General features: G+C 32.1%; 3 protein-coding genes across 12 annotated transcripts; 2 read left to right on the forward strand and 1 right to left on the reverse strand.

Moving 5' to 3' along the window:
* Positions 1 to 697: 697 nt before the first annotated feature.
* Positions 698 to 25945, reverse strand: Spn (protein phosphatase 1 regulatory subunit spinophilin). Of its 10 annotated transcripts, none has more exons than XM_070640028.1 (11): positions 25470 to 25945; positions 17811 to 17955; positions 11837 to 12859; positions 6610 to 7474; positions 5853 to 5873; positions 4460 to 5741; positions 4216 to 4269; positions 3901 to 4110; positions 2796 to 3843; positions 1542 to 1780; positions 698 to 1477 (listed from the first exon to the last, which is right to left on the reverse strand). In XM_070640028.1, the coding sequence occupies exons 3-11, from the start codon at positions 12810 to 12812 to the stop codon at positions 1202 to 1204; spliced, it is 4971 nt and encodes a 1656-aa protein (XP_070496129.1). In that variant the 5' UTR covers positions 12813 to 12859; positions 17811 to 17955; positions 25470 to 25945; the 3' UTR covers positions 698 to 1201. The 10 variants fall into 10 exon arrangements, with proteins under 10 accessions (XP_070496129.1, XP_070496131.1, XP_070496130.1 ...); XM_070640030.1 differs by having other exon boundaries at positions 1542 to 1744; positions 25470 to 25944; XM_070640029.1 differs by lacking the exon at positions 5853 to 5873.
* LOC139090280 (uncharacterized) lies at positions 7626 to 8482 on the forward strand. Its single transcript, XM_070640039.1, has one exon. It carries the CDS (start codon positions 7693 to 7695, stop codon positions 8290 to 8292), a length of 600 nt encoding a protein of 199 aa, XP_070496140.1. The 5' UTR covers positions 7626 to 7692; the 3' UTR covers positions 8293 to 8482.
* Positions 12296 to 16597, forward strand: LOC139090279 (uncharacterized). Its single transcript, XM_070640038.1, has 7 exons — positions 12296 to 13265; positions 14560 to 14655; positions 14800 to 14911; positions 15162 to 15430; positions 15896 to 16067; positions 16194 to 16270; positions 16329 to 16597. The coding sequence occupies exons 1-7, from the start codon at positions 13070 to 13072 to the stop codon at positions 16547 to 16549; spliced, it is 1143 nt and encodes a 380-aa protein (XP_070496139.1). The 5' UTR covers positions 12296 to 13069; the 3' UTR covers positions 16550 to 16597.
* Positions 25946 to 26369: the final 424 nt, after the last annotated feature.

Raw genomic sequence — 26369 nt, forward strand, 5'->3', positions numbered from 1 at the left:
TTCATTTTTGACACATTTTAATAAATTCATGGATAATTTTTTTCTTCCTTAATATGAGTTATAGATTAATAAAATTAAACGTTAGACAAGTGCTTCGTCCTCAAGTACTTTCGTAAATTTGAAAAAAGGAATTGTCATTATGTATTTATGTTGTATATCATAGTTTGTAGCATAAATATTTTTTTTTGATTAAAAACGTCCTCACAATGAGGTTCCTTTCATGTTCAAACACACTACAGAGAAATAGGATAATCGTAATATTAAATTGGTTAGTTATCTCATTATTTTTTTTTGTTAATTTTTATACTCATTTTTGTTTTTAAAAACATCAATGTTTTGCAGTTAGTTTTTTTTTTGTTTACTTTCCTTAATATCTATGTAACCGTATAAAAAATGCAATCGAAATTAAAGTCGAAAAAATTGACTTAAAAATTCATTGTAAAATTTGCAGTCGTTAAGAACTAACATGTTTTTTTGCTTCCATTTCCTTTCATTCCATAGCTTTTTTTTTAAATGTAAAAAAAAATAATAATGAGTCAAAAATTTCGCAATCATAATGCATAAAAATACCTTATCGAGTGACTTTAGCGCATTTTTGTTTCAGCGATCATGTAACGGTATTTTAAAATTTAAATTTTATAACGGTTGTTAAAAATTTAAATTCATTTAAAGCAACGCTTTAAAAAAATGATTTTCTTGTTTTTGAAATGAAAAATCATTAATTAAAGCATTTAGCAACAGTTTTAGGTTAGCAAACTTAGCAATATGCCAATAACTCGACAGTACTAAGCGAATGCTTCAAACTAGAGCTTTCTCGTCCCTAACCAAAGTGTATTATTAATCGCCCTTCTTTTCAAAAATGCGCCAAAAATTGTCTAAAATAAAGTCATACACAACTCAAAAAAACATACACGATCTTCAGTACATTATATACAAATTATATAAATACTTAAATAATTAACTAATAAAATCAATCGAAATTCGTACTATACAATAAAACTTAGTAGTCTGAATAATAAAGTAATAATAAATAAAGACGAGGAAGAAGGTAGAAATTACTTTTTTTTGTTTTGTTTTTGTGAGTAATGATGATGAAAAGTCGATAAATATAAACTAGTCTACAATAGTGTTATTAAAGTAATTAATAGCATCTGACTGAGAGAGAGTCGAGTCCCTAATATATTCATGTCTTTTCCATTGTTTACTTCTTTTTCTTCTCCTTTTCAGCTTTTTTCTCAGCCTTCTTGATCATTTTTTCGCGCTCCTTACGATCCTTTTCCGTTTGCCTTCTCTCCTTCTCGTTCAATCGCTTCAACTCCTTAATGTTCTTCTTCATTAACTTCTTGTCATCACCACAAACATTCAAGATTTTAAAATCGCGTGAATCTAATTGCAATAAAGCGCCACCTTCAACGCCATGCTCAATGAATTTCGGCACATGATGTTCCATATTTATACCTAACAGCCAGTGACATACCTAAACGGAAGTTAACATAATATTAAGCAAATAATCTTTCTGATAGATAATCAGGAAGACGAACCTGTTCATTGTTCCATTGCTCGACGGGTCCACTCTTCCATTGATGTGAAGAAGCAGATATTTTGGCACGATCGCTTGAGAAGCTTGTCGATGATCCTGATAAATCTAAAGTACGACTTGGAGAATAAGCGGGCGACGAATCAGACGATGCTGATAAATTATCGTCACTAGATTGTGTTTGGTGTTTCCATGGCGGAGATGAACCTAACGGAGATATTGTTGAGGGAGGTACATGTTTTACTGTTTATATATGGTCATTTTATTGTCATAGCATATTTTAGTTAATTTTTTTATTAGATTTTTTTGGTTAGATTTTCAAAAAAGAAAAAGAAAAACAAAGAAAGAAAAAAACCGCAAAAGTGGAACCAAAGTGAATTTTACTAGAATTTTTTATTCTCAAGTTTTAATAATAGCAAATAACAATCGGACACACACATGATACACACACAGCACATTCCACTTTGTCTACCGTTTTCACATTCCTAATTATCTTATCTCTGTCCTTACATTCAGAGTTGCAAAACAGGAACTAACGACAGGCAAAAACCGTACAAATTCTCGATAATTTGTATGGTTTTGTAAGAAAATCATACAAATTATCAATAATTTGTACGGTTTTTACCTGTCACAGGTTCCTGTTTTACAACTCTGCTTACATTTAATACTGGCCTACATGCAAACAAACATCAGATTTTTTTTGTAAAGGAAGTAATTTTAAATCTTTATTGAAGCATTTATAATTGTTTAATTTTAAAAATAAGCTACGATGGATCTTCTATCGTCTAAATCAGTGATGAGCAACCATTTACTATTCACGGCACACTTTGATGGAAAGCAGAGTTCCAAAACAGGCACCTGTACCAGATAAAAACCGTACAAATTCTTGATAATTTGTATGGTTTTTCTTACAAATTATCAAGAATTTGTACGGTTTTGGCCTGTCAAAGATGCCTGTTTTGCAACTCTGATGGAAAGCCTCAATCGAAACCATACAAATCGTACGGTTCATGACATTCCCAAGCATTTTGTGTGCCACACTAGCATACAGGTTGTCCACCACTGATCTAAATATCCTCAAAATGTATTTGTCGTCTTAATACGATAATTGAGAAATTTATGCCTAACTGCTATTTTTGAACATTTAATATAAGTAACTTTTAATTGTATGAGACAATAAACTCGTCCATACGATATAAACACAAGCAGACAAACAATTACAAGCAGGCAAGCATACTTAGACATCATCATTCCTTACCTTTTCCAACGTTTTCGTTGACAGCCTTTTTAATTTCACATAATAAATTTTGTGAAATCCTCTCAGCTGGATTTTGTGAATGATTGAGATCAGTAAAGTCGTCACTGCTATCGCGTGATGATCCATCTTCCACCGTCTTTTTGCCTTCACGTTCGGCAAGTCTTTCTTTCAATTGCTCGGCAAGTGATGGTGGATTGATGCCTTTTAATCCTTTTGGTCGTCGACTTGGATAAATCCATGTGTCGGGTGATTGATCATCAAGCTTATCATTCGATGATCCCATGTCACTTTCATAAGATGATGCATTCAAGTCACTTCCGTAACTGGAACTGCTAATTTTACCACCAACATTATCACGGAATATATTTGGTATAGTTGTGTGTTGTTGTTTCATATTAAATGCTTGGACGGGTGAGGTTGCATCATTTTTCTCTTTATGAACGCTTGCATATAAAGGAACAGATGGTGGAACCACTGGTTTATTTACTATTGGTGTGGAATAATGAACTCCATTTGTGAATGTTGGATTATTATTAGCATCATCGATATTTTGTTCTTCTTCACTTTCATCTAATGTACCGTTGGAACTGCTATTACTATTTCCCAACTTTTTTGGCAATTGACGATTAGCCAATGCACCACGGGATACCAAATCACTTTTACTCTTATTAACTGACGAGTCGAGTAGTTCATGCTTTGGAATGGCTGTATCGAATTCATCTTTTACTGGAATCTTTCTCTCAACTGTTGCTGTCTTTCCATCCTCACCCTCACCATCTGGTGATAAGTCTGATATTTCAAGGTCGGAGTATTCACCTTCAATTTTCTTTTGGAACAATGGCTTCGGCGGCTGCTTTCTCGTCATTTGTGGGGTTAATTTAAGACTAGTATTATCGTACGGCAAGCACACTGGCAATCCAGCTCGTTTTTGTGTATCTTGTAATTCCTGTTCCAATGAAATTACACGATCCTTCAACTTCTTGACTAAAGCATTATATTCTGTGTCCTTTTCTTGTAAATGTTGCAGGTAATACTCTTGAAATTGTATCTATGGATATAAATGGATTAATAAGCAGGAACAACAATGGAATACAGTAGCTCTTACCATATCACGATCACGCTGCTGGAAGTCTCGTAATATCTTTTTAACTTTTGAATATTTTCGTTCGAGTGTTGCATATTGTGTCTGTGATTGCTGCAACATATTTTGGTAATTGTTAGCCTCTTTACGAATATCCGTCAAATCTCTCTCATTCTGCTTTAATTTTTCGCATAGAATTTCGGTTTCGTTCGATATTGCTTGGTATCGAATTAGCTGTTGACGATATTAAATTGGTTATTATGGGATATACATATTAATGATCAGGAAATGATATAGTAAACTGAGAAAAAGACACAAAAACAGCAAAGATTCTCTTACCATCTTTTTCATATTCATTATCTCTCCTTCATGCATAGCAATCGTTTTCGTTTTCTTTAGTTTTTTATGTCATGTGTGGTTAATTGTATTTTATGCAAGACACAAATATATAAATGTAGTAAGACAATGCAAAGAGAAACAAACAAAGCAATAAATGAGTTATTTAATTTGAATGAGATGAATGAGTTAATTAATCAACAAAATCATTCACAAATAAGATATGACATAATAGTATAGAACTTACTTCTTGAAGGAGTCGCTTGAGTGATTCTACGTCACCCGAATTTCCACCATACTCGATGCCATCGGCAAATGGTGAATCGGCTGCAATTTGTGTTGGTGACAATGGACCTTCTGATAGACTTGAATTAGCTGAGACGGGAAGTGTTGAATCTTCAGATGTTCGTCGGAAGTACTCTTCCTGCTGCCGTCTGATTCTTTCTTCCTTATCCTTATCAGCTTGTAGACTCTGTCGAATGAGTTGTGCAACTTCCGAATTGTCTGGATCTTTTTCACGTCCAATTTGGAATTTAACTAGACCTGATGTGTTTCTTAATACTGACGCAGCATAAGCTTGTGTAACACCAACTAATGACTTTCCATCAACCTCAATGATTTGATCGTTTACTTGAATACGTCCATCTCGAGCTGCTGCACCGTTCTCAGTAATTGTTTTGACAAAAATGCCGAGTTTCTCAAGTCCCGAATCAGCTCCAACTCCCATACCAATAATACTTAATCCAAGACCTTCACTTCCTTTCATTAATTGTACTGGAAAGACGTCCATTTTTTCAACTCTCTTTTCAAGTTCATATTCAGCGGAAGCAGCAACTGGATCAACATCTTCATTACGTCGATCATAATCATTAATTGAGAATGTCGAAAAGACTTGTATTGGTGCTGTACTAAATTTAATTTTGGTATTTTTCTTAACTGGAATGTGTTGCTCCTCATCATCATCACGATCATTTTCCAATAATCCAGGAACTTCCATCCAAAAGTTACCGTCCTCAAAGAAATGTACTCCATCTTGATTAACAAATACTTCCTTTGCCTGAACGGGTGGATATTCCATTTGAAATGATTCATCACCAGACTCATCAGCCTCTACAAGTGATGTCGCTGAGCTAATTATAGATCCATCTCGATTTGATTCAACCTTACTTAAATTAATACTATCAGAAGTTGTTGTATTTGTTGTTGTCACAATACTCTCATTGGCACTTTGATTCGATTCTACAGATACAAGTGAATCTTGTAGAAATGCATTCGCTGAATTGTCACCCAATAATATTGTTTGATTGAGCACATTATTTTGGTCTGTGGATTTATCATTCAAAAATTCGGATTTATTTGATGTTGTTGTGCTAAGTACATCTTGTAACCAATCTGGTTCATCATCCTCAACAATTGTTTTCTCCTTAATATTTTCCTTATTATTCTCTACTGGTAATGGTGGAAGCTCTTTATTTGCAAGTATAGCTTCAACTTCGCGAGCCTGCTCATCGGATAATAATGACTGTTGTCTATAAAAAGATAATTAAAAGTGTTTTTGTTATGGATTGGATATAATGGAGGTTAAATGCATCATATTAACATGAGTTATTATGCACAATAAAATGTGTGTCTTAATTTACCTAATTTTGCTTTCCAAAATCCTAAAGTAATGATTCAAATCAAAAAATAGTGTATGATTGGCAGTAACAAAAACAGTAGCAAGCACATGATTATGAAAATGATTTTTTTTTTGGTGAGCAAAGGATGACAAAAATAATCCAAATATAATGTTGATGAATGATTTGAGTGGTTTATTAATGTGTGAAGATAGCAATTAAGCAAAAATTACGTGTATTTGTGTACAGCGTACAATATTTGTATAAATTGATGATTCAGTTGTATGATTATTTTGACAGTAATTCGGTTTTTTTGTAGAAAATTGTATGAAAAAAAAAATAAAGAAATAAAAGTGTTGAATGAGGGAAATTGCACTACATGTAAGAAAATAATAACGTATACAGGAGGCGTTCAAAAATTAATTTTTCGTATATAAAGCCTACTTTGATTTACAATTTACTCTACAGCGGGGCCTGTCACTTATTACGTTTCAAAATAACGATCTTTTTTCAAATTTAAACAATGGAATTCTTGGAATTTTCATGAAATTCTTGGAATATCAATGGAACTCTTGGAATTTTCAGAGAATTCTTGGAATTTCCATTGTCTACACCAAACTTCCCCACCTTACCTAATAAGTGAATAGCCCCTTGTACGTAATAAGTAAATGTCCCAACAACAAAAGCTGAATAAATGACCTAAGATGCCTTTGAAATTTACAAAAATAAATTCTTGGACGCCCCTTATAGCAAAGTAGCAATGTATGAGAATTTGACAAACCTTGAACTCAACAGCCTCTCAGCCTCATCGTGTGTCATGGCATCAGGTATGATTTCATCATTGGTATTAGTTTTATTATTATTGTTAACATTAATTTTCAAATCTTCTTCCGAATCGCTTGCATCAGCAAATTCAACATCCTGAAGATCTAATGGTGAATTTAACTCGGGAATTGGTGGAGGTACTTTCTTAGCTGACATTGGTTGTATTGGCGGTGCTACTTCATCCTCTTCAGTCTCTGTTTCGGAGCCGCATAAAGGTATAGGCGGTAATTTCTTATTAAATAAGTCTTCAATGTCTTTATCATCATGTAATTTTGTACATGTCGGATCGAGTATTTTTTGTGGACTAACATAGCCTCTATCAGTAACATCTGGTTGCACTATCTTAATATCATCCGTTTCATCCTCATCCAAAATATTCTCTTTCTCATAAATCATTTCTTTTACAGGCATTTCCGTTTTAATTGTTGCATAAACAACCTTTTCCTTCTTTAACTCACAAACATTATCAGCCTTACGTTTATACGACTCATTCTCATCATACGATTGATCACTTTCGATTCCTTCAGGTTGTACACGATGTGCGAGATCAACATATGTTACATTATTCAAGACATCGGGATGTGATGACATTTGTGAATCAATGACAACTTGATCATAATCATAGACCGTTTGTAAGGCCTTAATTTCGGGTGATGGCTCATTAAATCCACCTTCATCGTTAATCGAACTATGAATACTAGCTGGACGATTACCTAAACCAGCAGCCGGTAAATTAATACAAATACTAGACACTTTCTTTGACGATCTCCGATGAGCCTTATCATCATCGTCATCATCATCATCATTTGAACGATTTTTACCTAGAAATAAAATTAATTTTCTGGTTACTTTATACTCTACATTTTTTGTTTATAAGACTTGATGAGATTTAGTTAGTTCATTTTGTTTTTCATCACAGTTGGCTTAATTTATTTTTGTTACAAAAAAGTTGAAAAGAAGTTTTTTTTTTTCTTTTGAGCATCTTCAAAATTATTAATAATATCAAGACTTTTTTTAATTGAGCATAGATAAAGTAACGATGGAAGCATCATCATCTAAATCAATATCCGATTTAACACCCGAACAGAGATTAATAAATCGATTGGATGATGATTTCTTATATTTATTACAATTTGCTAATAATCCAATGAAAAATTTAACAAAGAGGAAGCAAGATCTTGCTAAGGAATGGATATTGAAGTTGAGTACGTCGTGTGACGAGCAAAATATAACCGCAAAAATGAAAAGAAATGATTATATTACAAAATTATTGAGTTGTATACAAACTGCTACATTCTCGGAACCATTCAATCAATCACCACCAATTAAAGATTTGCCACATTTGGAATTTGATTTTAGTCAAATCATTCATGACTTTCCGGAATGGATAAATGAATTAAGAGATCGTGAAGAGAAAGATATTAAAATTGGTGGACGTGGCTTTGAGACCTATTTCTCGTCAAAATTTCTTGACAATGGTGCTTGTGCGTATCTTGCCGTTTCCGTACAAAATGAGGGTGATCGTAGTGCATGGACGAAAATTGTACCGAATAAAATTAACAGTGATCAAATTGATAAAATATTTACGAAAGAATTTCGTGACACAACATATACAAACAGCAAGCAAGAAGAGGAATGAATGAACAAGAGTAATAAATTATTTCATTTCGAACCTTTACACTCGCTACAGAATCTTCGGATATTTAGGCACAACACATTCATGATTATCTTTAATTCACAAATTTGTCCACTAAATGATTTTTGGCATTCTCGATTTCATTCATCTACAAATTCAGTCGTGTAATAAAAGTCACTGACTAATAAAATATTTCTTGTGTATAACTGCTCACTGAACTTATTAATCATTCACAACACAGAAAATAATCAATCAATTCATCGTAAGGATTTAAATTTTAAATGATTGTGACATTTTTTTTGTGGTATGTCAGCAACATTGTGTCCATATCAAGTGCTAGGCCGTACATCAATGTGCACATTGAAATTCACTCACTAATTTTTATTGTTCTTTATTTTTTTTTGTACAGTCTTGAAAACAAGTTGAGTGTCTCTTTACATTCGCGTGTGATTAACATTTCTTTCAGGGTTGACAATCAGGAATCTGATGACAATCTGACTCAGATGTTGGTTGATTGCAGACAGAACTCAAAGTTGACTCAGATTTTGTATGAAATTCATATAAAATTAGAGTCAAGTGCAAGTTTTGACTGCAGATAATTCACACAAAGCTTTTCTCACTTTAGATCTAAGAATATCACAGATAAATGCTCAAAAGTTTGTATATTTCCGACTATCTTTAGTATTTCAAGGATATTTGACAAATTCAAAGCAAAAGTCAGTACAATTTTCAATTTAAACGTGCTTTTTCTAAGTAAACAGAGCAAGAAGTTCTTATATTTGCAACAGAACACGTCCCAGATCAGACCTTATTCAAGATTCTTCACTTTTGTTATTGTTTATTAATAATAAGCATCACTTTCCGGTTATTTGTAGTCTTGAGATGTTTATTCTTTGGAGTTCAAATGGAAACTGAACTTTTGTATGAAAAGGGGTGTTCAACTATGTGCAATAAATATTATTCAAATCTCAAATGAACGTTTAACATTGATTATTGAATTTAATCTGTGAATTCGTAATTATCAAGATTTGGCTGACGATTGTGACTGTTTCTACGATTCATTAAGCAATAATAATAAAGATCGTGCACTTTTGTAAAAGGTTAATTAATTGATTTTAAGTAAGAAAAGCTTGATGTGCTTGCAATTTTACATGAGTCATATTATCCTCAGATCACTAGTTTACCAACCCTGATTGTTTCTGCATTTATTTATTATTACATTTCAATCCATCCCACACTTGAAATGGAATTTTTGATTCTTTTTTTTCTCAACTTTTTTTATTGAGTCAAAAGAGACACAATTGTGGATTCTCTACTTGATTGTGGACATTTTTGGTATGGTCATAACAAATAATATTTTATTTAAGGCAACAACTCAACACAACCACTGGAATAAATATATTCTAATCACCACAGTGTAATGTGCCACTTCGTATTCCAGTAAGAGAAGAAGTTAAACTAACTGAGAAGATTTATGTCTATTTAATTTATTTTTTTTATATTGATTCTTATTTCTTCCATGAATATGCTGAATGTATTAAAAGTTTTATTCTCATATTGCAAGTTGTGCATGTATTATTTAGTTCCTTTACACTCTTTTTTTAATTTTCACACTAATGTGGACTGTTCACAGTTTTTCCATCCACTAACTATAATGTAGGAATTAGTAATAAAAATGAAAATGACACAATGTACATCCACATTTCAATCTCATCTTATGTGTATCAACAACCAAGAAAAAAATGTATCTTTTCTCTTATTTTTTTCAATTTTTAAGATGAGAATTATTTATAGAATTACGGAAATATTTTTAGAACAGACAATTTCCTTTATATTCTTCATCATAGCTCTCTCTGCTTAGACATTATTATTTTTTTATTTTTTTCGTGACTTCTTCTTCCACAAACTTTTTTATATAAATTTCTTTAGAATTGCTCATTTAATTCACAATTATTTAGTTAAAATTCATAATGTGGATATCCAACAAAACAATTTAAAGGTTCACAATGCACTGCGAGAATTAATGAGATTAAGGCACAACAACACAACACAACGAGTCACAAAATAGGGGGAGAATAAGATCAATTAATGAAAAACTTCAGCACATTAAGTATAGATACACAGTATAGGAAGCAGAAGAGAAAAGAGAGAATTTTTTTTGTATTTCTTTTTTAATTCACGATCACAGGCACACAAGAGGAGGAAAAGAGTAAATTCACTACATGGAATCACGATCGCGACTGATGATGATTATCCGCGAGCCGCTCATTCACTTCTTTTTTTCATTTTTTTTTGTTTTATTATTATTAAAAGAAAAGAAAAAAGGAAGACTGCTGTGTTGCGAGACATGAATGTGTAGATACACAATTATGAGTATCTACTGCTGATATATTAAATCCATTTTTTTTGTTCGTCGTCATCAAAATTATTTGTTTTGTCTTAAGCTTACTCTCTTTAGTCAATTTAAAGTTGAGAGAATCAGGCATTAATGAAAATATGACTTTTTGAATGTTTTGTTGATATGTTTATACAATGCGCTATTAATGTTGTTTGAGTATGGTCGGAAATTGTTATTTTTTTTGTTTATTTCTTATTTCTCTTTCTTGTGCAAATTACTAAGCCAACGTATACTTTCATTAAATGGTGATGATGCATTCATGGATATTTCCAAATATATTTATTGCCAAATTTTGAAGCAATGTTAGTTTTTGATTGGGGTCGTTTAGAAATGATGTCTGTCAAAAATTGAGATTGTTGTGCTTTTTTAAAAAATTTGCTTAAACAGCAACAATAAGCAGCTGTGCAATGAGCAGTGCACGGAGTAAATCGATTAAGTGAGCATTGTGTCACAATTCCTATCAACCCCCAGTAGATCAGAAGGTAAGAACACTTTACTTATGTTTTAGTCTTCTAGAACCTTACCCGAAAAGCACACGACGTCTCAAACCAAATTCGTTTCAAACACGAAACCTGAATTAGCAGGACTAGGACAACTATTCTCCGACTATTTCACATCGTGTATCTTAAGGGCTGGGAGCAGTAAGGTTCCGAACACTTGAACCTTTCAATGACAAAGATAAATCTATCCTAGAAAGCCTTCAGCTGAGCTACTTGGATCAGTTCAAACTATAATTTCCATGGATTCATCTTAATAATTCTTGATCAGACCCGCTTATTTGGTGTGTTCTATGATTCCAATTATCTTGTATCAATCTATCCGGAAAGTACCCCGAGTAGAAATGGCCGAAAATTGGGCCCAAGTTCTATTTGACTCAGGACTAAAGTCGGATTTCTTTGAATCAAGCCTGACACTAGAGTTACGCTGACCTGGAGTCAGATTTTCGGACATTTCTACACCGAGTGCATTTAAGGACAATAAGTCTAATCTTTAAAAGCACCTAAACCAAAGAATTTAAATACAAAATGACCCCGTCCCCTCCTACATCGAATATCTACATCAAATCTCCAAAATGCCAGATATCATAAGTAAACGACCCCAAATTCATCATCATCGTGTAGGTAAAAAAATAAATGTGTTTTGACTTACCATCATCGAGAGTAGAAACCATATCAGTCTTTTCATTGGACTCATTTTCTTGCTTTTCATCTTCCGTGTGAACGGGACTTGACGGACCTGACGAGCTTGCTGCGGGTGATGGTGTTGAACAAATTATATGTGCCGGTGATGCTACACTCGACTCTTTGTCACTACTAAGTCTTCGATTGTCTACAGAATTGTTATTTGAATTGGAATGTATCTGCTGTTGGTCGTTAAAGTCTAAAGATTTCTTTCTTATTGATGACTGATTCTCATCAACTTTTATTACATCAGGTAATTTTTGTGGGCTTGTTATAGAATTGGAGCGTGACGTTGTTCTAGGCTTTATTTCTGGTGGTGTTGATATCGATTGTCTTTTTGATGGACTTGGTGGTGATGCTGATTCAATTGATGCTGATCTTGTTGACTTGATTATCTCTTTGACTGGTTCAGGTGTCTTAATTACTTCAGCATTATAGCCGGGAACAGCTCGTATTATATCACATCGTGCTGATGCTGATGATGATGTCACTGATTTAGATTTTGTAAAATGTGATGTCCAGTTCTTCTGCTTCTCGATTAATTCTTTTGAATTGAATTTTCTCTCGGGCTTTTCTGGTTTTTCAGGTTTCTCTGACTTTATCCTCGATACATTTTGAATAATTCCAACTCCTTCAATCTTTCCAATACCATTAAATTTCTTCGGCGATGGCGATCGCTGTCTTTCTGGACTTGGATCTTTTAAATTATCGTCTTTACTTGTGGAATGTTTAATGCTGAATGAATTAGGTCGATTAATACGACCTTCTCCCAGTCTTTCAAAAAGTGCTCTGGCATTATTAAAGCGTGCAGCATGTGATTCAGTTCGTACAACAGGTGTGGCTGCATCTTTATGATCTTCACTTAATGCTTTACGTTGAAATATATTTGCAATTTGTGATACTTTTTGACCATGATTTTGACCATTTTGACTTGATTTATCCATGATTGTGTGTGACTTTATTTGCTGTTTTTTCTAAAGCAGTGATGTTACTACAAATTCAAAATAAACAAAGTGATATAAAATAATTAATAAATTTGTCTGTGAACTAAAATAAATCGGAAACAAAAAGTTATCAAGGTACACAAAAGACAATCACTATCAGCTTGTGAACATGCAATTCTTTAAATGATAAATACAAAAAAATTATATTCAGTAGTATTTGGTCAGAAATTCAATAAATAGCACAAGTGGAACTAAAAATGTGGCTTATTTTGTGGATTCTTATTGAATTAATATCTAGATCGATTGTTCATTCATCACTAATTGATTATAGATTATGTCAAAAAATGTTCAACTGCTCTACAAATTTACAACCACAAGACTGTCCGGCTGGTAGATATCTTGATGTAAATATGGGCAGTGGGAAGTGCTGTCATGGATGTAGAAGTGGATATGGTAAAGAGAGAACTCAATTTATATTTTAAGCATGCAATGGGATGTTCCATTAATGATGTCTATGGGAAGTTGAGTTTTGTATGCTTGACATCCAGTCAATGATTTTTAGGATTTGTAGCTATCACCACAGATATCAAGATTCTGAGCTTAGTTTGCCATATGGCAAGAAATCCTTAATCCTAACTACTTTCAACTCATTTTCAAGGAGATTTGCTTATTTAAATACGAAATTTCTTAAAATTTTCGATGTAATGTTTATTTGCTCTGGAAGTTATTAGCAATAATAAAATCATAACTTTGAACTGTAAACTTGCAGAAGATCAGTTATTTGATAAGAAACTCTGGTTGAAAAAGCTATAAAATGTCATTTAAATTTTGTAAACAAATGCTCAAAAATTTGAAATTTTTAACAGAGTTTGAAGATCGAAAAAATCTTTGATTTTAATGGACAAAATCATTTTTTACGATCTTGAGAGTTGTAAGGCAAGGTCAAATTATGTTAATGAACAACTTGCTCATTGACCAACAGCATTTTTAGATGATTATTAAGTCGTTTTGAATCTTTTTCACTACTTTAAGTACTAAAATTAGCTGAATTTTCATTCAAAGTGATATGCTCTGGATCATATTTTTAGTTAAATTAATCGCTTAAAAAGGTTTGATTCAATTTTACTTGATAATTCTGAAATCTCTATCTAGAATTTATTTACACAGTTTTAGGTGCTTAATGTAACTAAATATAATATCACTTTGAATGAAAATTGCTAATTTTAGTACTTAAAGTAGTGTAAAAAGTCAAAACGACTTAATAATCATCTATGCTGTAGAAACAAATCATGCTAAGTATTAATGTACTAATGAGCATAGTTGTTCATTCATAATTTGTAAACAAAATGATTTTACGTAGAAAAGATCATTTTGAAAATGATCTTCGTTACGTAAAAAAATCATACGTAATGATTTACGTAAGATCGAAAAAATCATGATTTTTTTAGATCACAAAAAAAATGATTTTGGAAAATCAAAGATTTTTTCGATCTTCACGAACTCTGCTCTTGAGAGTTTTAAGGCATTTAAGTTTTAAGATTCCTGACCAACCTTCACGTAGGCAAAACCAACCAACACGGCTTTATTTACCAAATAATATTGATGTTTATTGTTCGAAATTCTAATACATACTAAATATTTTGTATGAAACGGGGTAGACAACTATGTTACATTCAAATTACAAATGACCGTTATAATAACTGATTAACATCATTCAACTAATCCCTAACAATTTATTTACTTTTAGAATGGGGCAGCAGTGGATGCAGTCGAACAGTATCAAGAAAACTCTGTGCACCAGGACTAACATGCGATCAAGACAATTATTGTATTCTCAAACGAAGTAAATTTGGCCTTGAACATTTATTTGCGCCAGTAAATAAGCATTTAATGGATTTACTCATTCATAAAAATGCTCATAACAATTCTACATAACATCCATTATGTTATTATTCTTTTGTTTTCTTATCCATCCTTTCACTTTCAGATTCATGTTTACACACAATGCATTTAGATAATATGATTGGATGGAAGCCAAGTTGTGAAATTGATGGTTCATATTCACCAAAGCAATGTCGTGGTGATAACGTAACTGGACGGTTTGTGATTCTTTGTCGCATTATTTTAATCTTTTTTTTGTCATATATGGATAGGAGATATTTATAGAAAAAAAGCAAAATCAATAACAATTTACTATATTATAGACACATGGGTTTGGTATTAAATGTCAAAGGAGCTTGCTTGTAACGAAAATGTCAAAAGATTTCGCATGTCGTTTAAATTTACCAAAATATGCCTTTTTGAAACCTAATATATTCGTCAATAATCGGAAATAAATAATATTTTTAGGTGTTTTTGCTATTCAGAGACTGGTGAAAAGATTTTCGGATGGGACTGGTGGAAGAATTCAGACAAAATGTCATGCGCTTGTAGTCGCCAAAGATTTCAAGCCGAAAAAAATGGTCGGATGGATGTGACATTGCATTGTTTAGATAATGGAAACTTTGAGAGATTACAATGTGATTCAGGCATATGCTGGTGTGCTGAAGAAGAGACTGGATATATTGAACTTGACACAGTTGCTGTGCCAGAAAGTTTATGGACATTTTTACCGTGCTGTAAGTTTCGCTAATTTTTATTGACTTGTTGACACAATTTGAATCAGTGGTGGACAACCTGTGTGATGCGACACATTGATGTGACACGACACACTGATGTGACACAACACACTGATGTGAAGCGACACACTGTTGTGCCGCGAAGATTTTAATCAGACTAGAGAGTGCTGTTGCACAAGAAAGGCTGTTCACCACTGATCTAAATGTTTAGACCAGTGCTATCTAAATTTTTTTTGTGCCATGACACACATTAGTAGTAAGTCATGACCAAAATCGCACACGGCATCCTGTTTATGACATTTCCTAAACACATTAGTGTGCCATGACACACAGGTTGTCCACCACTGCTTTAGACCCCCAACAAATCAACACCATTATTCGCAAGAATTACGATTGAAAGGGAAAAGCCTGTTAATAGCCATTACGATAATCATTATAGCTTGTTTATTGTCCATTCATTTATAGATAACTCAAGCGAGCATGGCGATCAGTATTTAAGAAAATGCGAGAGTGCTGCTTATTCACAAAGGCAGATACAAAAGAAACTAATCAATCGAGGTGCGATCAATGCTGTTCCAAATCAAATTCGATGTAACTATGACGGCACATATGCTGAAATCATTATAGAAAATCCATTGTAGGTTAAAAAACTCAATCAAATTGACCTTAATTATCTTTTATTGCCTTCATGTCTGTGTTGTACTCTTTTCGATTAAGCCTTTATCTATTCAAATTTTTAACATTGTTATTCTTTTCATCCAAGTGCGTTTTGTCAAATGCCTGATGGAACTAAATTGAGTTACGCTACACCTTCAAGGTTAGCTGCTGATATGAATTGCAGTAAGTAACAACAACATAATATGCAATAAATCTTTCCTTAATGGTTTAATTTAACTAGATTGTGCACGAGATGAGAGAGCTTTTAAAAAAGCCGGCATCAGCTTTAATTTGCGATGTAAAGATAATGGAAATTATGAGCCAACTCAAGAGCAAAATGGGAGAATTTTTTGCGTTGATCGTGATGGCTTTGCTGTATCAAGCTTTATGATGCCGAGTGCAGATATTGATTGCAATCAATTTATATACTATGCACAGGAGGATTTATTTATGGATTATTGATTAAAGACACCTTACTTAATTAGCAATAAATTTAATTTATCAACAACATGTTGCTGTGTTTGCATGTATAGTAGGGATGTATCTAGGGATTTGATGATGGGGCTGAGAAACGCGATTCAAGAGTTGCAATGTTATAATGCAGATAATGCCGATTGACAATTATTTTGCTACTATTGTGTGCGAACACACAAACCGAGTTGGTGTGAATTGATCAGCGAAAAAGCACCCGAAGCTGATTAGACTTTTCCTGTGATCGAACTCGGGTTGTTAGAATGTTAGGCCGACACTCTAATCACTACGCCACGACTGCTTTATCCCTGCCTAAGGCGGCTTCCATTATAAAGAAGTCCGTTTAAGAGGTTAATCACAGCCTCCTTTACTTGTGCCGCTGGGGACGGTATATTATTGAGAATAAGTGAGAGAGTAAATGAGGTACAGAAAATGTATGAGTATAATTTTTATGTGTTACTTTGCCATATAGTCGAATATCACCTGATAGAACAGGTGGTAGGAGTATACGAATGAAAATCCTAGGACGTAGGTTCAAATTCCACTCGCGGAAACCCATCATTCGGAATTATAACTTTATCTGTTAGATTCAACAGCTATACTTTCGGCGATCGCATTTACAGAACCAAACGGCAGTCGGTTGATAAACAAGTCCAAATGGCACATAGTCAGTGTGCCACTGGCATGGAGTAAGATTCATTAAAATCCAATATTTAAAAAGCCAATGTACGGCGACTTGAAATTATTTTGGTTATTTTCAAGTTATTTCTAAACGGTGTGTCTTTCGGGAATCGAACCCAAAATACGTTCAAATCTGTTTGGTCTTAAGCATGCTGTCTGTTCGGTTGTCATGAAGACAACAGGTTAATTTTCGGTAAAAATGAAAGAAATGTTCAAGACTAAAAATGGCAATTGATCTCTGACCCCTTAAATTCCCACCTAGATACATCTCTGATGTACCATGTGATGATATTTATTTTTATAAATAAATAATGTGAATTCTTCACTCAAATGGCTTCATTTGTACAAAAATCTTTTCTCAATGTGACTTTTAATATCGAATTACAGTTAGTCTATCATGTGCTTTGTCTTTCAATTTTCTCGTACCTAGTAAAGATTTCATAGGAAATTTAATACAATCTTTTTTTTCTCTTCTATATTACTAATTAAAATAAAAACAGAAGTAAAAATCATCTTGCATGCTTCTTAAGAGATGAGATTGAAACAATGCAGGAATAAAAAGAGAACTCACCTGAATTGTTTAAAAATTATCTACAGCCGTGATGTTTTCTTTCCGTTTTTGAATATTTGATTATTTTTTTCATTAAATGCGCATGCAATGTTTGCAAGCCATTTCAATTTAAAGAAGGCAGTTATCAGATGCGGGCTTTAAAATTCTGAAATTAACATACAAATAATATATGAGAAAATTGTTGAACAAAGTGTTGAAAATAAATATTTATTTTTTTGCTTATTAGTTTACTTTTTGCCGAATGAAATTTATAAAATTTATGACGTTAGCTAGAATGTCATGTTGAAGCAGTAATGGGGAAATAATACAAATGTTGGTTAACTGAGACAAACAAAAGCGCCTTTTCTTAACTTCAATGAGAATTGAATTAATCAGATTTTGAACTTGACATTGTCAGTCCTTCTCAAACTTTGTACAGCGCCTCACTAGTGGCTACACTCCTGCCCAAAGGATAAATGAATAATCAAAAACACACCTATTAAGACAGACAGACAAACAAAGAAATATCTCCCCTTTTAAATAAATTGAACTAAAATTCAAGTCTACTTAGATTCTTCGTAAAGAAATCAGCATTCTTGAATGAATGAAGCAGAATGAAGTTTTATTTGAAGTTTTTTCCGTTTCTTTTATTTTCTTAATGGGAGGAAGTATGGCATAAAAGTGGGTGATCTATATATCACTCGATCATTCATGTGTAGCTTCGAGGTACACTAAAAATTTATATCAAATTAAATCGAAGATTTATTGATTTGAAAGTGTACCAATTAAATTGTTATTGATTTCTAACAATAAAAAACCCAATTTAAAGACTTTAAAATAATGTTGTATATGTATGAATCACTACTGCACTGGAAACATGCTGTAGCATACTCAATTTTCTATTGTTTAAACATTTCTCATTCTCTCTCTATTTCAATATGGTTTTAATTAAGTCAACGCAAAGATCTGTATGAATCACAAGTGTTTCTTCATGTGATATTTGCATTTGCGACTACACGACCTCCTCTATGATCAGACACTTGAATATTTGTTTGATACTAAAACGCTTAATAGAAATGTCAATTATTCGTGGAATCTTGTAAAGAAAATCAATTGTAACAATACTTGTATTGAGCAATCACTTATGGCTTATAACAGTATATGATTAAGTAGAATGCATGGATACAATGTTGAGAAGAGAAAAATAAAAAATCTTTATGTCAGCAGAAATATTTTAGAAAAAGAAAGCTGGCATAAAAAAATATATGAATCTATTGGACATGCTATAAATATCTAACAGCATTGCATTTCTTCATGTTTTTTACTGTTTTTATTCTCATTATCTTTTACTTATGTATATCCCATACACATTATATTCCCTTTTCACTTACATAACATACTGTCTGGAATTATTCTCTTCTGTTCTCAAACAACAAAAAGCCAGAACTTTGAGAGACTTTCCACACTTACATTGTTATATTATATTCTGACATCAGAACATAATGACAATTAATGACTGTACACACAGTAAAAAGTGTTGAATTGTTTTACTGTTTGCCTTTAATTTATACTCCTATTCTGTTCTCGTTTCAGACAGCTAACTAAAATATTACACATTCTCGGTATGAACTTGAATCACAAATGAAAATATTGCCTTGCAACATGATTTGGCAGGGTTGATGTTTTTGTACTAAAGTCTGGTTTAGATTCAGAAAGCAAATGGCAGAGAAATGGTCAATAATCCGACCACAGGCTGATCTGACTCTAGTAAGTCACGCAGGACTGGATAAGAATTTGATGATTCAGTCCTGCGTAACTAACCATAGTCAAGTCGGCATGAAACCGAATTTTTCGCCTATTTCTACGAAAATTTCATCAAAAATTCGAATTTTCATCCAAATTAAATATAATTTATTAATGAATTCTTAGGGATTCTCTAGATTGGCACTGAAATTACCCGAGAATTATAAATATAACTAAAGAATTTCCTACTGGACTTAAGAAATGACGATGTTTATTCTTCGGATTTTAAAAACAAACTAAATATTTACATGAAAGGGTCTACAACTATAAAAGGGGAGAATCAACTAATTGTAGTTGCAAATATAATTTGAATATTAAACGACAGTTGGCATATTCTCAACAAACTAGCTGTTTAAATCTATTCTTAATAGATTCCCAAAACATATTGTCTGATGACAACAAATAAAACTGCTCAAGTGTGCTAATCGAGTAGACATGACGGATTACGTCACCTGAGTTTCACTTTATAGTCAAACATTTTGTGCTGCACTAACAGATATTGTCAAGGTGAAAGATGACATTTGTCAATAAATATGCAAATGTTTTCAGCCATCTGTTTCACCAACACTGTATTTTACGAGAAGCCGGTTAGTTATTTTTGTACAGAAACCAAATGAAAACATTGAAATTTTTCGACTTTCGCGTATTTTTAAGTGAAAGTTAAGTTTTTTAAAAAATATCCTACATTTCTCTTTTGACTCTGATTCTTTCAAAAAATATTCATCGATCTTTATTAAAACAGGACTATCCCGTTATGAGTAAGCAATTGCGACTGAACGACTAATAAACATTCAAGTGTGATTCCTTTATCCGTTCATTCCGTTCGTTCGTCAATAAAATTTATGAATGAAATAAAAATTCTCGTACGATGAAGGAAGTGAATAAAGAGGAATAAAAAAAATCGATAAAAAACTGCATCCAGTGTGTGTATGTGTACATGCATCTACACAGTTCTTTATTCCTTCTTATCTCATTCACTTTCATCCGCTTTTTATTATGTGATATTAATGCATAGAAGTTTTTTAAGAACATCCGTTCATTGTCACTTGAAATAAAATTCTAAAAATTGACATCTATGCGGCAGTTAATAAAGTAATTTCGATGATAGCAAAAATTTTCTTCGTATTTCCAGCACATATCAAGCTGATTACAGATATCTACGTCTTTTTTTTAAGTCAAATATTGATAAGAATCAGTTGTTTACAGTTCAACGTAATTTAACGTTTTTATTTCAACAATCAAGCAACCATTTCTAGTTCAATTAAATAGAAATTACACTCAATTTCATCCATGACTTCGAAGAATGTCAAGCTTAATTATATTAACGATACTAATAATGCCCACATAATTTTTGTATTCCATTTCAGTCCGTAAATGAAATCTTTACCAAATAAAATGTTAATCTAATTAATTGCTTTATCACTGTATTTATAAGATGAAATCTACACGGCATGTAGATCTCTTTACACTTCACATACATGCTTCTTTTTTTGCTCTAACGGTATTTACTTTAGCAAGGTCATTTTACGAAGAGAATTTAACATACTTATTACTTACACGAAGTAAAAGGCACAAAGTAACAAGTGAAATGACTAAATATCACACTTAAGTCCAATATGAGTAATACTGTTCGATATCAGTATCCAAACTTCTTAAAAAAGTATGCATGAAATGAATACGTGTGAGTAAAAACGATAATAAAAGTGGAAAGAAAGAGCAAATGAATGATTTGTTACAATCATTTCCATTCTTATCTAGTTCATTCATTCATTCATATAATCGTCATCGCATTTCATTTCCTTTCAGTTTTGGACATAAGATTTCGTATTTCTCGGTTGAATTCATTCAAGAATTCTTAGCAAATAATAAAGAAACATCAGCTAAGAATCAATTAAAGATGCTGTAATTACTTTCTCTTACAAAGAGAAAACTTTTTGTTAAAGAATGTTTGGCATAGCGGGAATTTAAAGCTATAGCTTGTAATTTATACTTTTTTCATTCATATTATTACAAAATTTAGCTCATCTTCAAAGCGGTTTTTTGTTAAAAAATAATATAATTTTACATTAACATCTACAATATCTCGAACGGATTTGTGGCTCGCACAAAAACATACTGTCCAGTGTTACTGACTGACGCAGATGGTGCTTAGCGATTCTAAATTATAGACATTTGTGTATGAAAATTGTGTCTTAATTAGAGATCTGAATTCTGTCTTTTTTGGGGTTGTATCATTTCTGTATTCGTCTAATCTTCTTTAAATTGTCCTTCCTAATATCTCAAAAGTGTCATTTCAGGTCCTCATTTTGGGGATATTCGAATGTAGGATAAAGACTGTATTGTCCATGATGCTAGAAACTTACTATTGACAACTAATGGAGATAATGAATTGAATTGTAAGACAAGCTATTGAATGAATAAAAACATTCAACGGATAATATTTGAATTTTTAGTACATGTCATAGTTTCTTCCCCCTCTTTTTAACGGTCAATTTCAAATTAGACATCAAAGATATTTTGACAAAAAAAAAATAAAAGTTTGGTAAAAGTTCAAATAATTAATTTAGGCAAGTTAACTTCATCTTCAATGTATTTAGATGGGCATATCATGTACAATCAAACCATTTAAACTTGCTGCATAACTTTTTTTAATTGGCCTCCTGAGATTAAAAATTATGGAAAAATGTAGGACTGAGAAAAAGTTTTACAGAGATTACTAACATCTGTTTCGAATTTTTTTCGAAATCATTTTCGTTTTTTTTTTTCGAAAGCAATTTCGAACCTTTTTCGAAATCAATTTCGAATTATTTTTCGAAATTAATTTCGATTTTTTTCGAAGTCAATTTCGAATTTTTCGATATTATATTCAAAAAAATTTTTGTTTACAAACAAATTAAATTGAATCTTAGAAAATACATCAATTTGGTTTCTAATTGGACAAAGTATTAAATTCTAGAACAATTGTCAATACTATGTAAAAAGTCATAAAACAAAGAATCCAGGGAAATTTCATCACAAATTAAATTATTCATCTAACGCTTGTTTTTCGAAATGTTGGATGTCTGGTTTTACTTATTATGCTATAACACATTGAGAATATGAAAATAAACAAATACAGTCATCATAAACATAACTCTAGAATTGAAAAAAACACCATGACAAATCCATTGGACTTTAAACTTTGCATAGAAGCGAACAATGTTTGATTTGATCCCTTAAATAATGATTTCCCTAGATACAATTCCGAACAATCAAATCATATCTTCATTACAGCCTAGTCCTACTCAAATTTTATGTAAACCAAGCCTATTTCGATTGAGTTACATGACTTTTTAGATACCAAGAATCTCTTAAATGCTAAGCGAATTAGGAAACGATTAAATATAGAAAATCAAGAGTCTAACATCTAGGAATTAGATATTTATTATGCTGGTTAATGCATTAAAGATCCAATTAGTAGATTTTTTGCTTCCATTAACATTTATGCGAACTTGAAAAAATAAATTAAAGGTGCTTTAGATTGAACCTCTTCTTGTTCACTCTCGTGCACGGTTCCATGCTTTCTGAATTTGATGATCGCTTATGTGCCCGTGATTAGACAAACTTGCTCTTTCACGTTCTTTAATAATTAAAATTTTAGGCATTATTATTTTAAAGAATAAACTCATATATGGAATAATGTGATGGTTGAGTTAATTTAACTGAACTCTCATTGAATCTCATTTTTTTGAGAATAAACAGTAAGTAATCATGTATTTTGCTCAAATTAAATCAGCAGAAATTATTCTGAATGAATTGTGCAAAACGTGTGGCTTATTAAGAGAATTAATTAATAAATGAACAGATGTAATTTTAGGTTTTAGATTTGGATTGATAGAATTTGAATAAGACCGGAAGAGGTCGGTCCAGAAAATGTTTTGGTACGTGTTGTTTGGGGTTTTAGACCAAAGGTCAACCATTTTGTACTATGACACACTTTGACTCTAGGGGAATTGGAGCAACCGAAGTCTGACTCCAAAGTAGACCGAATGTCTGCGGCCTATTTGCCGGGATTAGTAAATTAAAGGACACAGTAAAACCCTATCCAAAGCACCTTGTATGAAGGAAGGGCAACAGCCCACATTCAGACTAGGTTTGGTAAGGCTTACAACCAACCATTTCCAAAATCAACTTGTACAAAGAAAGGAACTTAAGGTAAACAGAATTGGTCACTTCAACTCTGAAGATCCTCACTGATACACCAGGGTATCGCGACACACAGGTTGCTCTTAACTGTATTATAATTGCGAAGTTTTTCAACACATTAGTAATGTCTAAATTACAGTGTCAAGGGCAAATCGAGCATTTGAATAGAGTTTTAGGTAATATTACCAAAATAATTGCTTGCGAGTGGACAGATTGACATAAAGTCTAGTAACTAACTAGCGAATCGTTCCGGAGAAAATGTTTTTAGCTCTAAAATAGAATGAGCATTCTAATGCTCTTGTCTGTTCGGGTAGTCAACCATAAATCTAGTTATCAAGTGGTCCATTCGTGTTAGCATCGGTACTTAACACTAACGCTGCTTACAATTTGATCCCAATGATGAAAACTCAGCTTTTGAGTGTCAAAAATAATCCCCGTTTGATGAGAAATCAAATTTTTCACAGACCACAATATTAATCAAGTTTGGAAGTTTTGATGAGACGATGACAACAGACATCAGAACTTATAACAGTAAAGCTAGATGTGAACATAAATTATACAACCAAAAAAAGTTATTCATTCAATATTTAATTATGAAATAATGAAAGAAGTTATTCGAATATTTTGCGAGCTTCCATTACATTGTTTCTAGAGGCTTGTATACACGTCAGTTTTACGAAAACAGCCAATTACGCTATAATATTATAAATTTATTAAATTCAAAGCCATCTAAAAGCTTATAAATAATTTTCGGATGTCACCTATTGTGTGATGATTATTTGTGACACTCTTTGACTCCTCTTCTTATTTTCAACATTTGTCTTTAACCTACATACTACTCGGACAGAGAAATCTTGCAAAATTCCTTCATAGCACCCAAATTCCCTGATTATAACACTTTATCGTAATCGTGTATTTATTCATAAGAGTACAATAAACATAAAGTACAGCAATTAGTGATATAAGTTAAGGTATCACGCAATAACTCATCATTACTCAAAACCGATGAATGTATGGCAAGCAGGCATTCGTAATAGGTTGCAAAAATATTATTGACATTTATTGATTTAAAGAATGACATAAAGAATTGGAACTGATTGTATACAATATTTTATTTTTAGTGCATTCAGGAATTGTCTCTTATGTATTCAGTTGTGACATGAGTTTATACTGTTGATGTCATAACGAATTGAAGACTTAGAAACAATGAACAGAGCTAATATACATAAATTATGTTAATGACGTGAACTTTATGCGCTCAATTTATAATTTGATGTAGAAGCTACGAAATTAATTATAGTTCTGTATGAGAGATGAGATGCTACTAAAAATAATGCATTTTTGAATTTTGGTTGCGCTCGAGTTGGGCAAGAGGAAATACGAAAAAATAAAGTTAAATATAATATGCATGCTGAAGAATCAACATCAGAATATTATAAAAATAACAGAGACTTTTTCCTAGATTTTTCTTCTTTCAATAAGAGATGAGAAGCTTTTTTCATGACCTGCGTAGTGGATCTTTACATCCATCCAAATGCTTGAAAAAAAAAGTTCCTTTAATGTCTGAAGTTGAGGTGTGTCAGAAAATTTTATTCGGCAATTTTCAACAAAAAGCTTTTAATGAATTTTCTATTATTATGACCTAGCTAGCCATTTACAGCCATAGGTGTTATAATAATCAATAATAATTACATTCACAAATATATTCTGTTGGAAATGCAGCTGCTCCTTTCTCTTAATTTTTTCGTTTTTTTTTCTTTCGTCAACGATTTTTTTTTGTTCCTTGTTTTTTTGGTGTTTCTTTTTTTCTTTACTGATCTTTTCAATAATTTTGACTCTTTTCTACATTAATCACTGCTCTATGTCAATTATTGTTATCTCACTTGTCGCGTATTACTCTAATCAAAGCTATTTAGACGACTTTTCGTGCACTTTTTGCAAAATTACATTTTTGTCAACTTTTTTTTTTGGTGACTTTTTTTACTCAGCAAACATTGACTTTATTTTTCACAAGTTTTTAACGCACTTTTGAGCATATTTGCAATCTTTTTGTCACCAAACAACTCGATTAAACTTAAATTTATAATAAATTTAGATCCGCACTACCATCTAGCATTATTAATTTGAAAAACAAGACTATTCAAAAATCTTTTGTAACTTTACGATTTCCAATTTTGTAGGGTTCTACAATTTGTGTTTGTATTAGTGCATATTCATTAATTACTTGGATTGATTTGTTTAACTATCTAATGAGTGGATTTATGTGGGAAATTGCATAAAAAATCATTAATTGATCAATATTCCTGATAATTCATCATCATCATACATTGTCTAAGTTTGTCTGTTGTTCTAAATTGAATGTTCTGTTTTTGTTTTGATTCGGTATGTTGTGAAGAGTGAATGTTTCGAAAAATTCGAAATAAATAAAAAACAAGAGAAACTTTTTAAATTGCACTCTTTTAAGGTGTCTGGTAAATTGTTTGTAAAACTTTGGATATAAACATTGTGATTATTGTATAAACTTTATTGATTAGGCTGTTTATTTACATAAATTGTTGTTGGATTAACAACTTTTGAAGTGAAAAACATTGA

Source organism: Chironomus tepperi, unplaced genomic scaffold, assembly GCF_022539635.2.
Source record: "Chironomus tepperi strain 1889 unplaced genomic scaffold, CSIRO-AGI_Ctep_v1 contig_217, whole genome shotgun sequence".
Classification (NCBI taxonomy): Eukaryota; Metazoa; Arthropoda; class Insecta; order Diptera; family Chironomidae; genus Chironomus; species Chironomus tepperi.

Excerpts from the sequence above, each read along its gene's own strand:
- Spn (XM_070640028.1), bottom strand. The coding sequence starts at position 12,812 with ATGGATAAATCAAGTCAAAATGGTCAAAATCATGGTCAAAAAGTATCA. Across the intron at positions 1,781-2,795 it reads CAACGAAAACGTTGGAAAAG|TAAAACATGTACCTCCCTCA; the intron begins GTAAGGAATGAT and ends ATATATAAACAG. Across the intron at positions 1,478-1,541 it reads AGCAATGGAACAATGAACAG|GTATGTCACTGGCTGTTAGG; the intron begins GTTCGTCTTCCT and ends ACTTCCGTTTAG.
- LOC139090280 (XM_070640039.1), top strand. The coding sequence starts at position 7,693 with ATGGAAGCATCATCATCTAAATCAATATCCGATTTAACACCCGAACAG.
- LOC139090279 (XM_070640038.1), top strand. The coding sequence starts at position 13,070 with ATGTGGCTTATTTTGTGGATTCTTATTGAATTAATATCTAGATCGATT. Across the intron at positions 13,266-14,559 it reads TGGATGTAGAAGTGGATATG|AATGGGGCAGCAGTGGATGC; the intron begins GTAAAGAGAGAA and ends ATTTACTTTTAG. Across the intron at positions 16,068-16,193 it reads ATCATTATAGAAAATCCATT|TGCGTTTTGTCAAATGCCTG; the intron begins GTAGGTTAAAAA and ends TTTTCATCCAAG.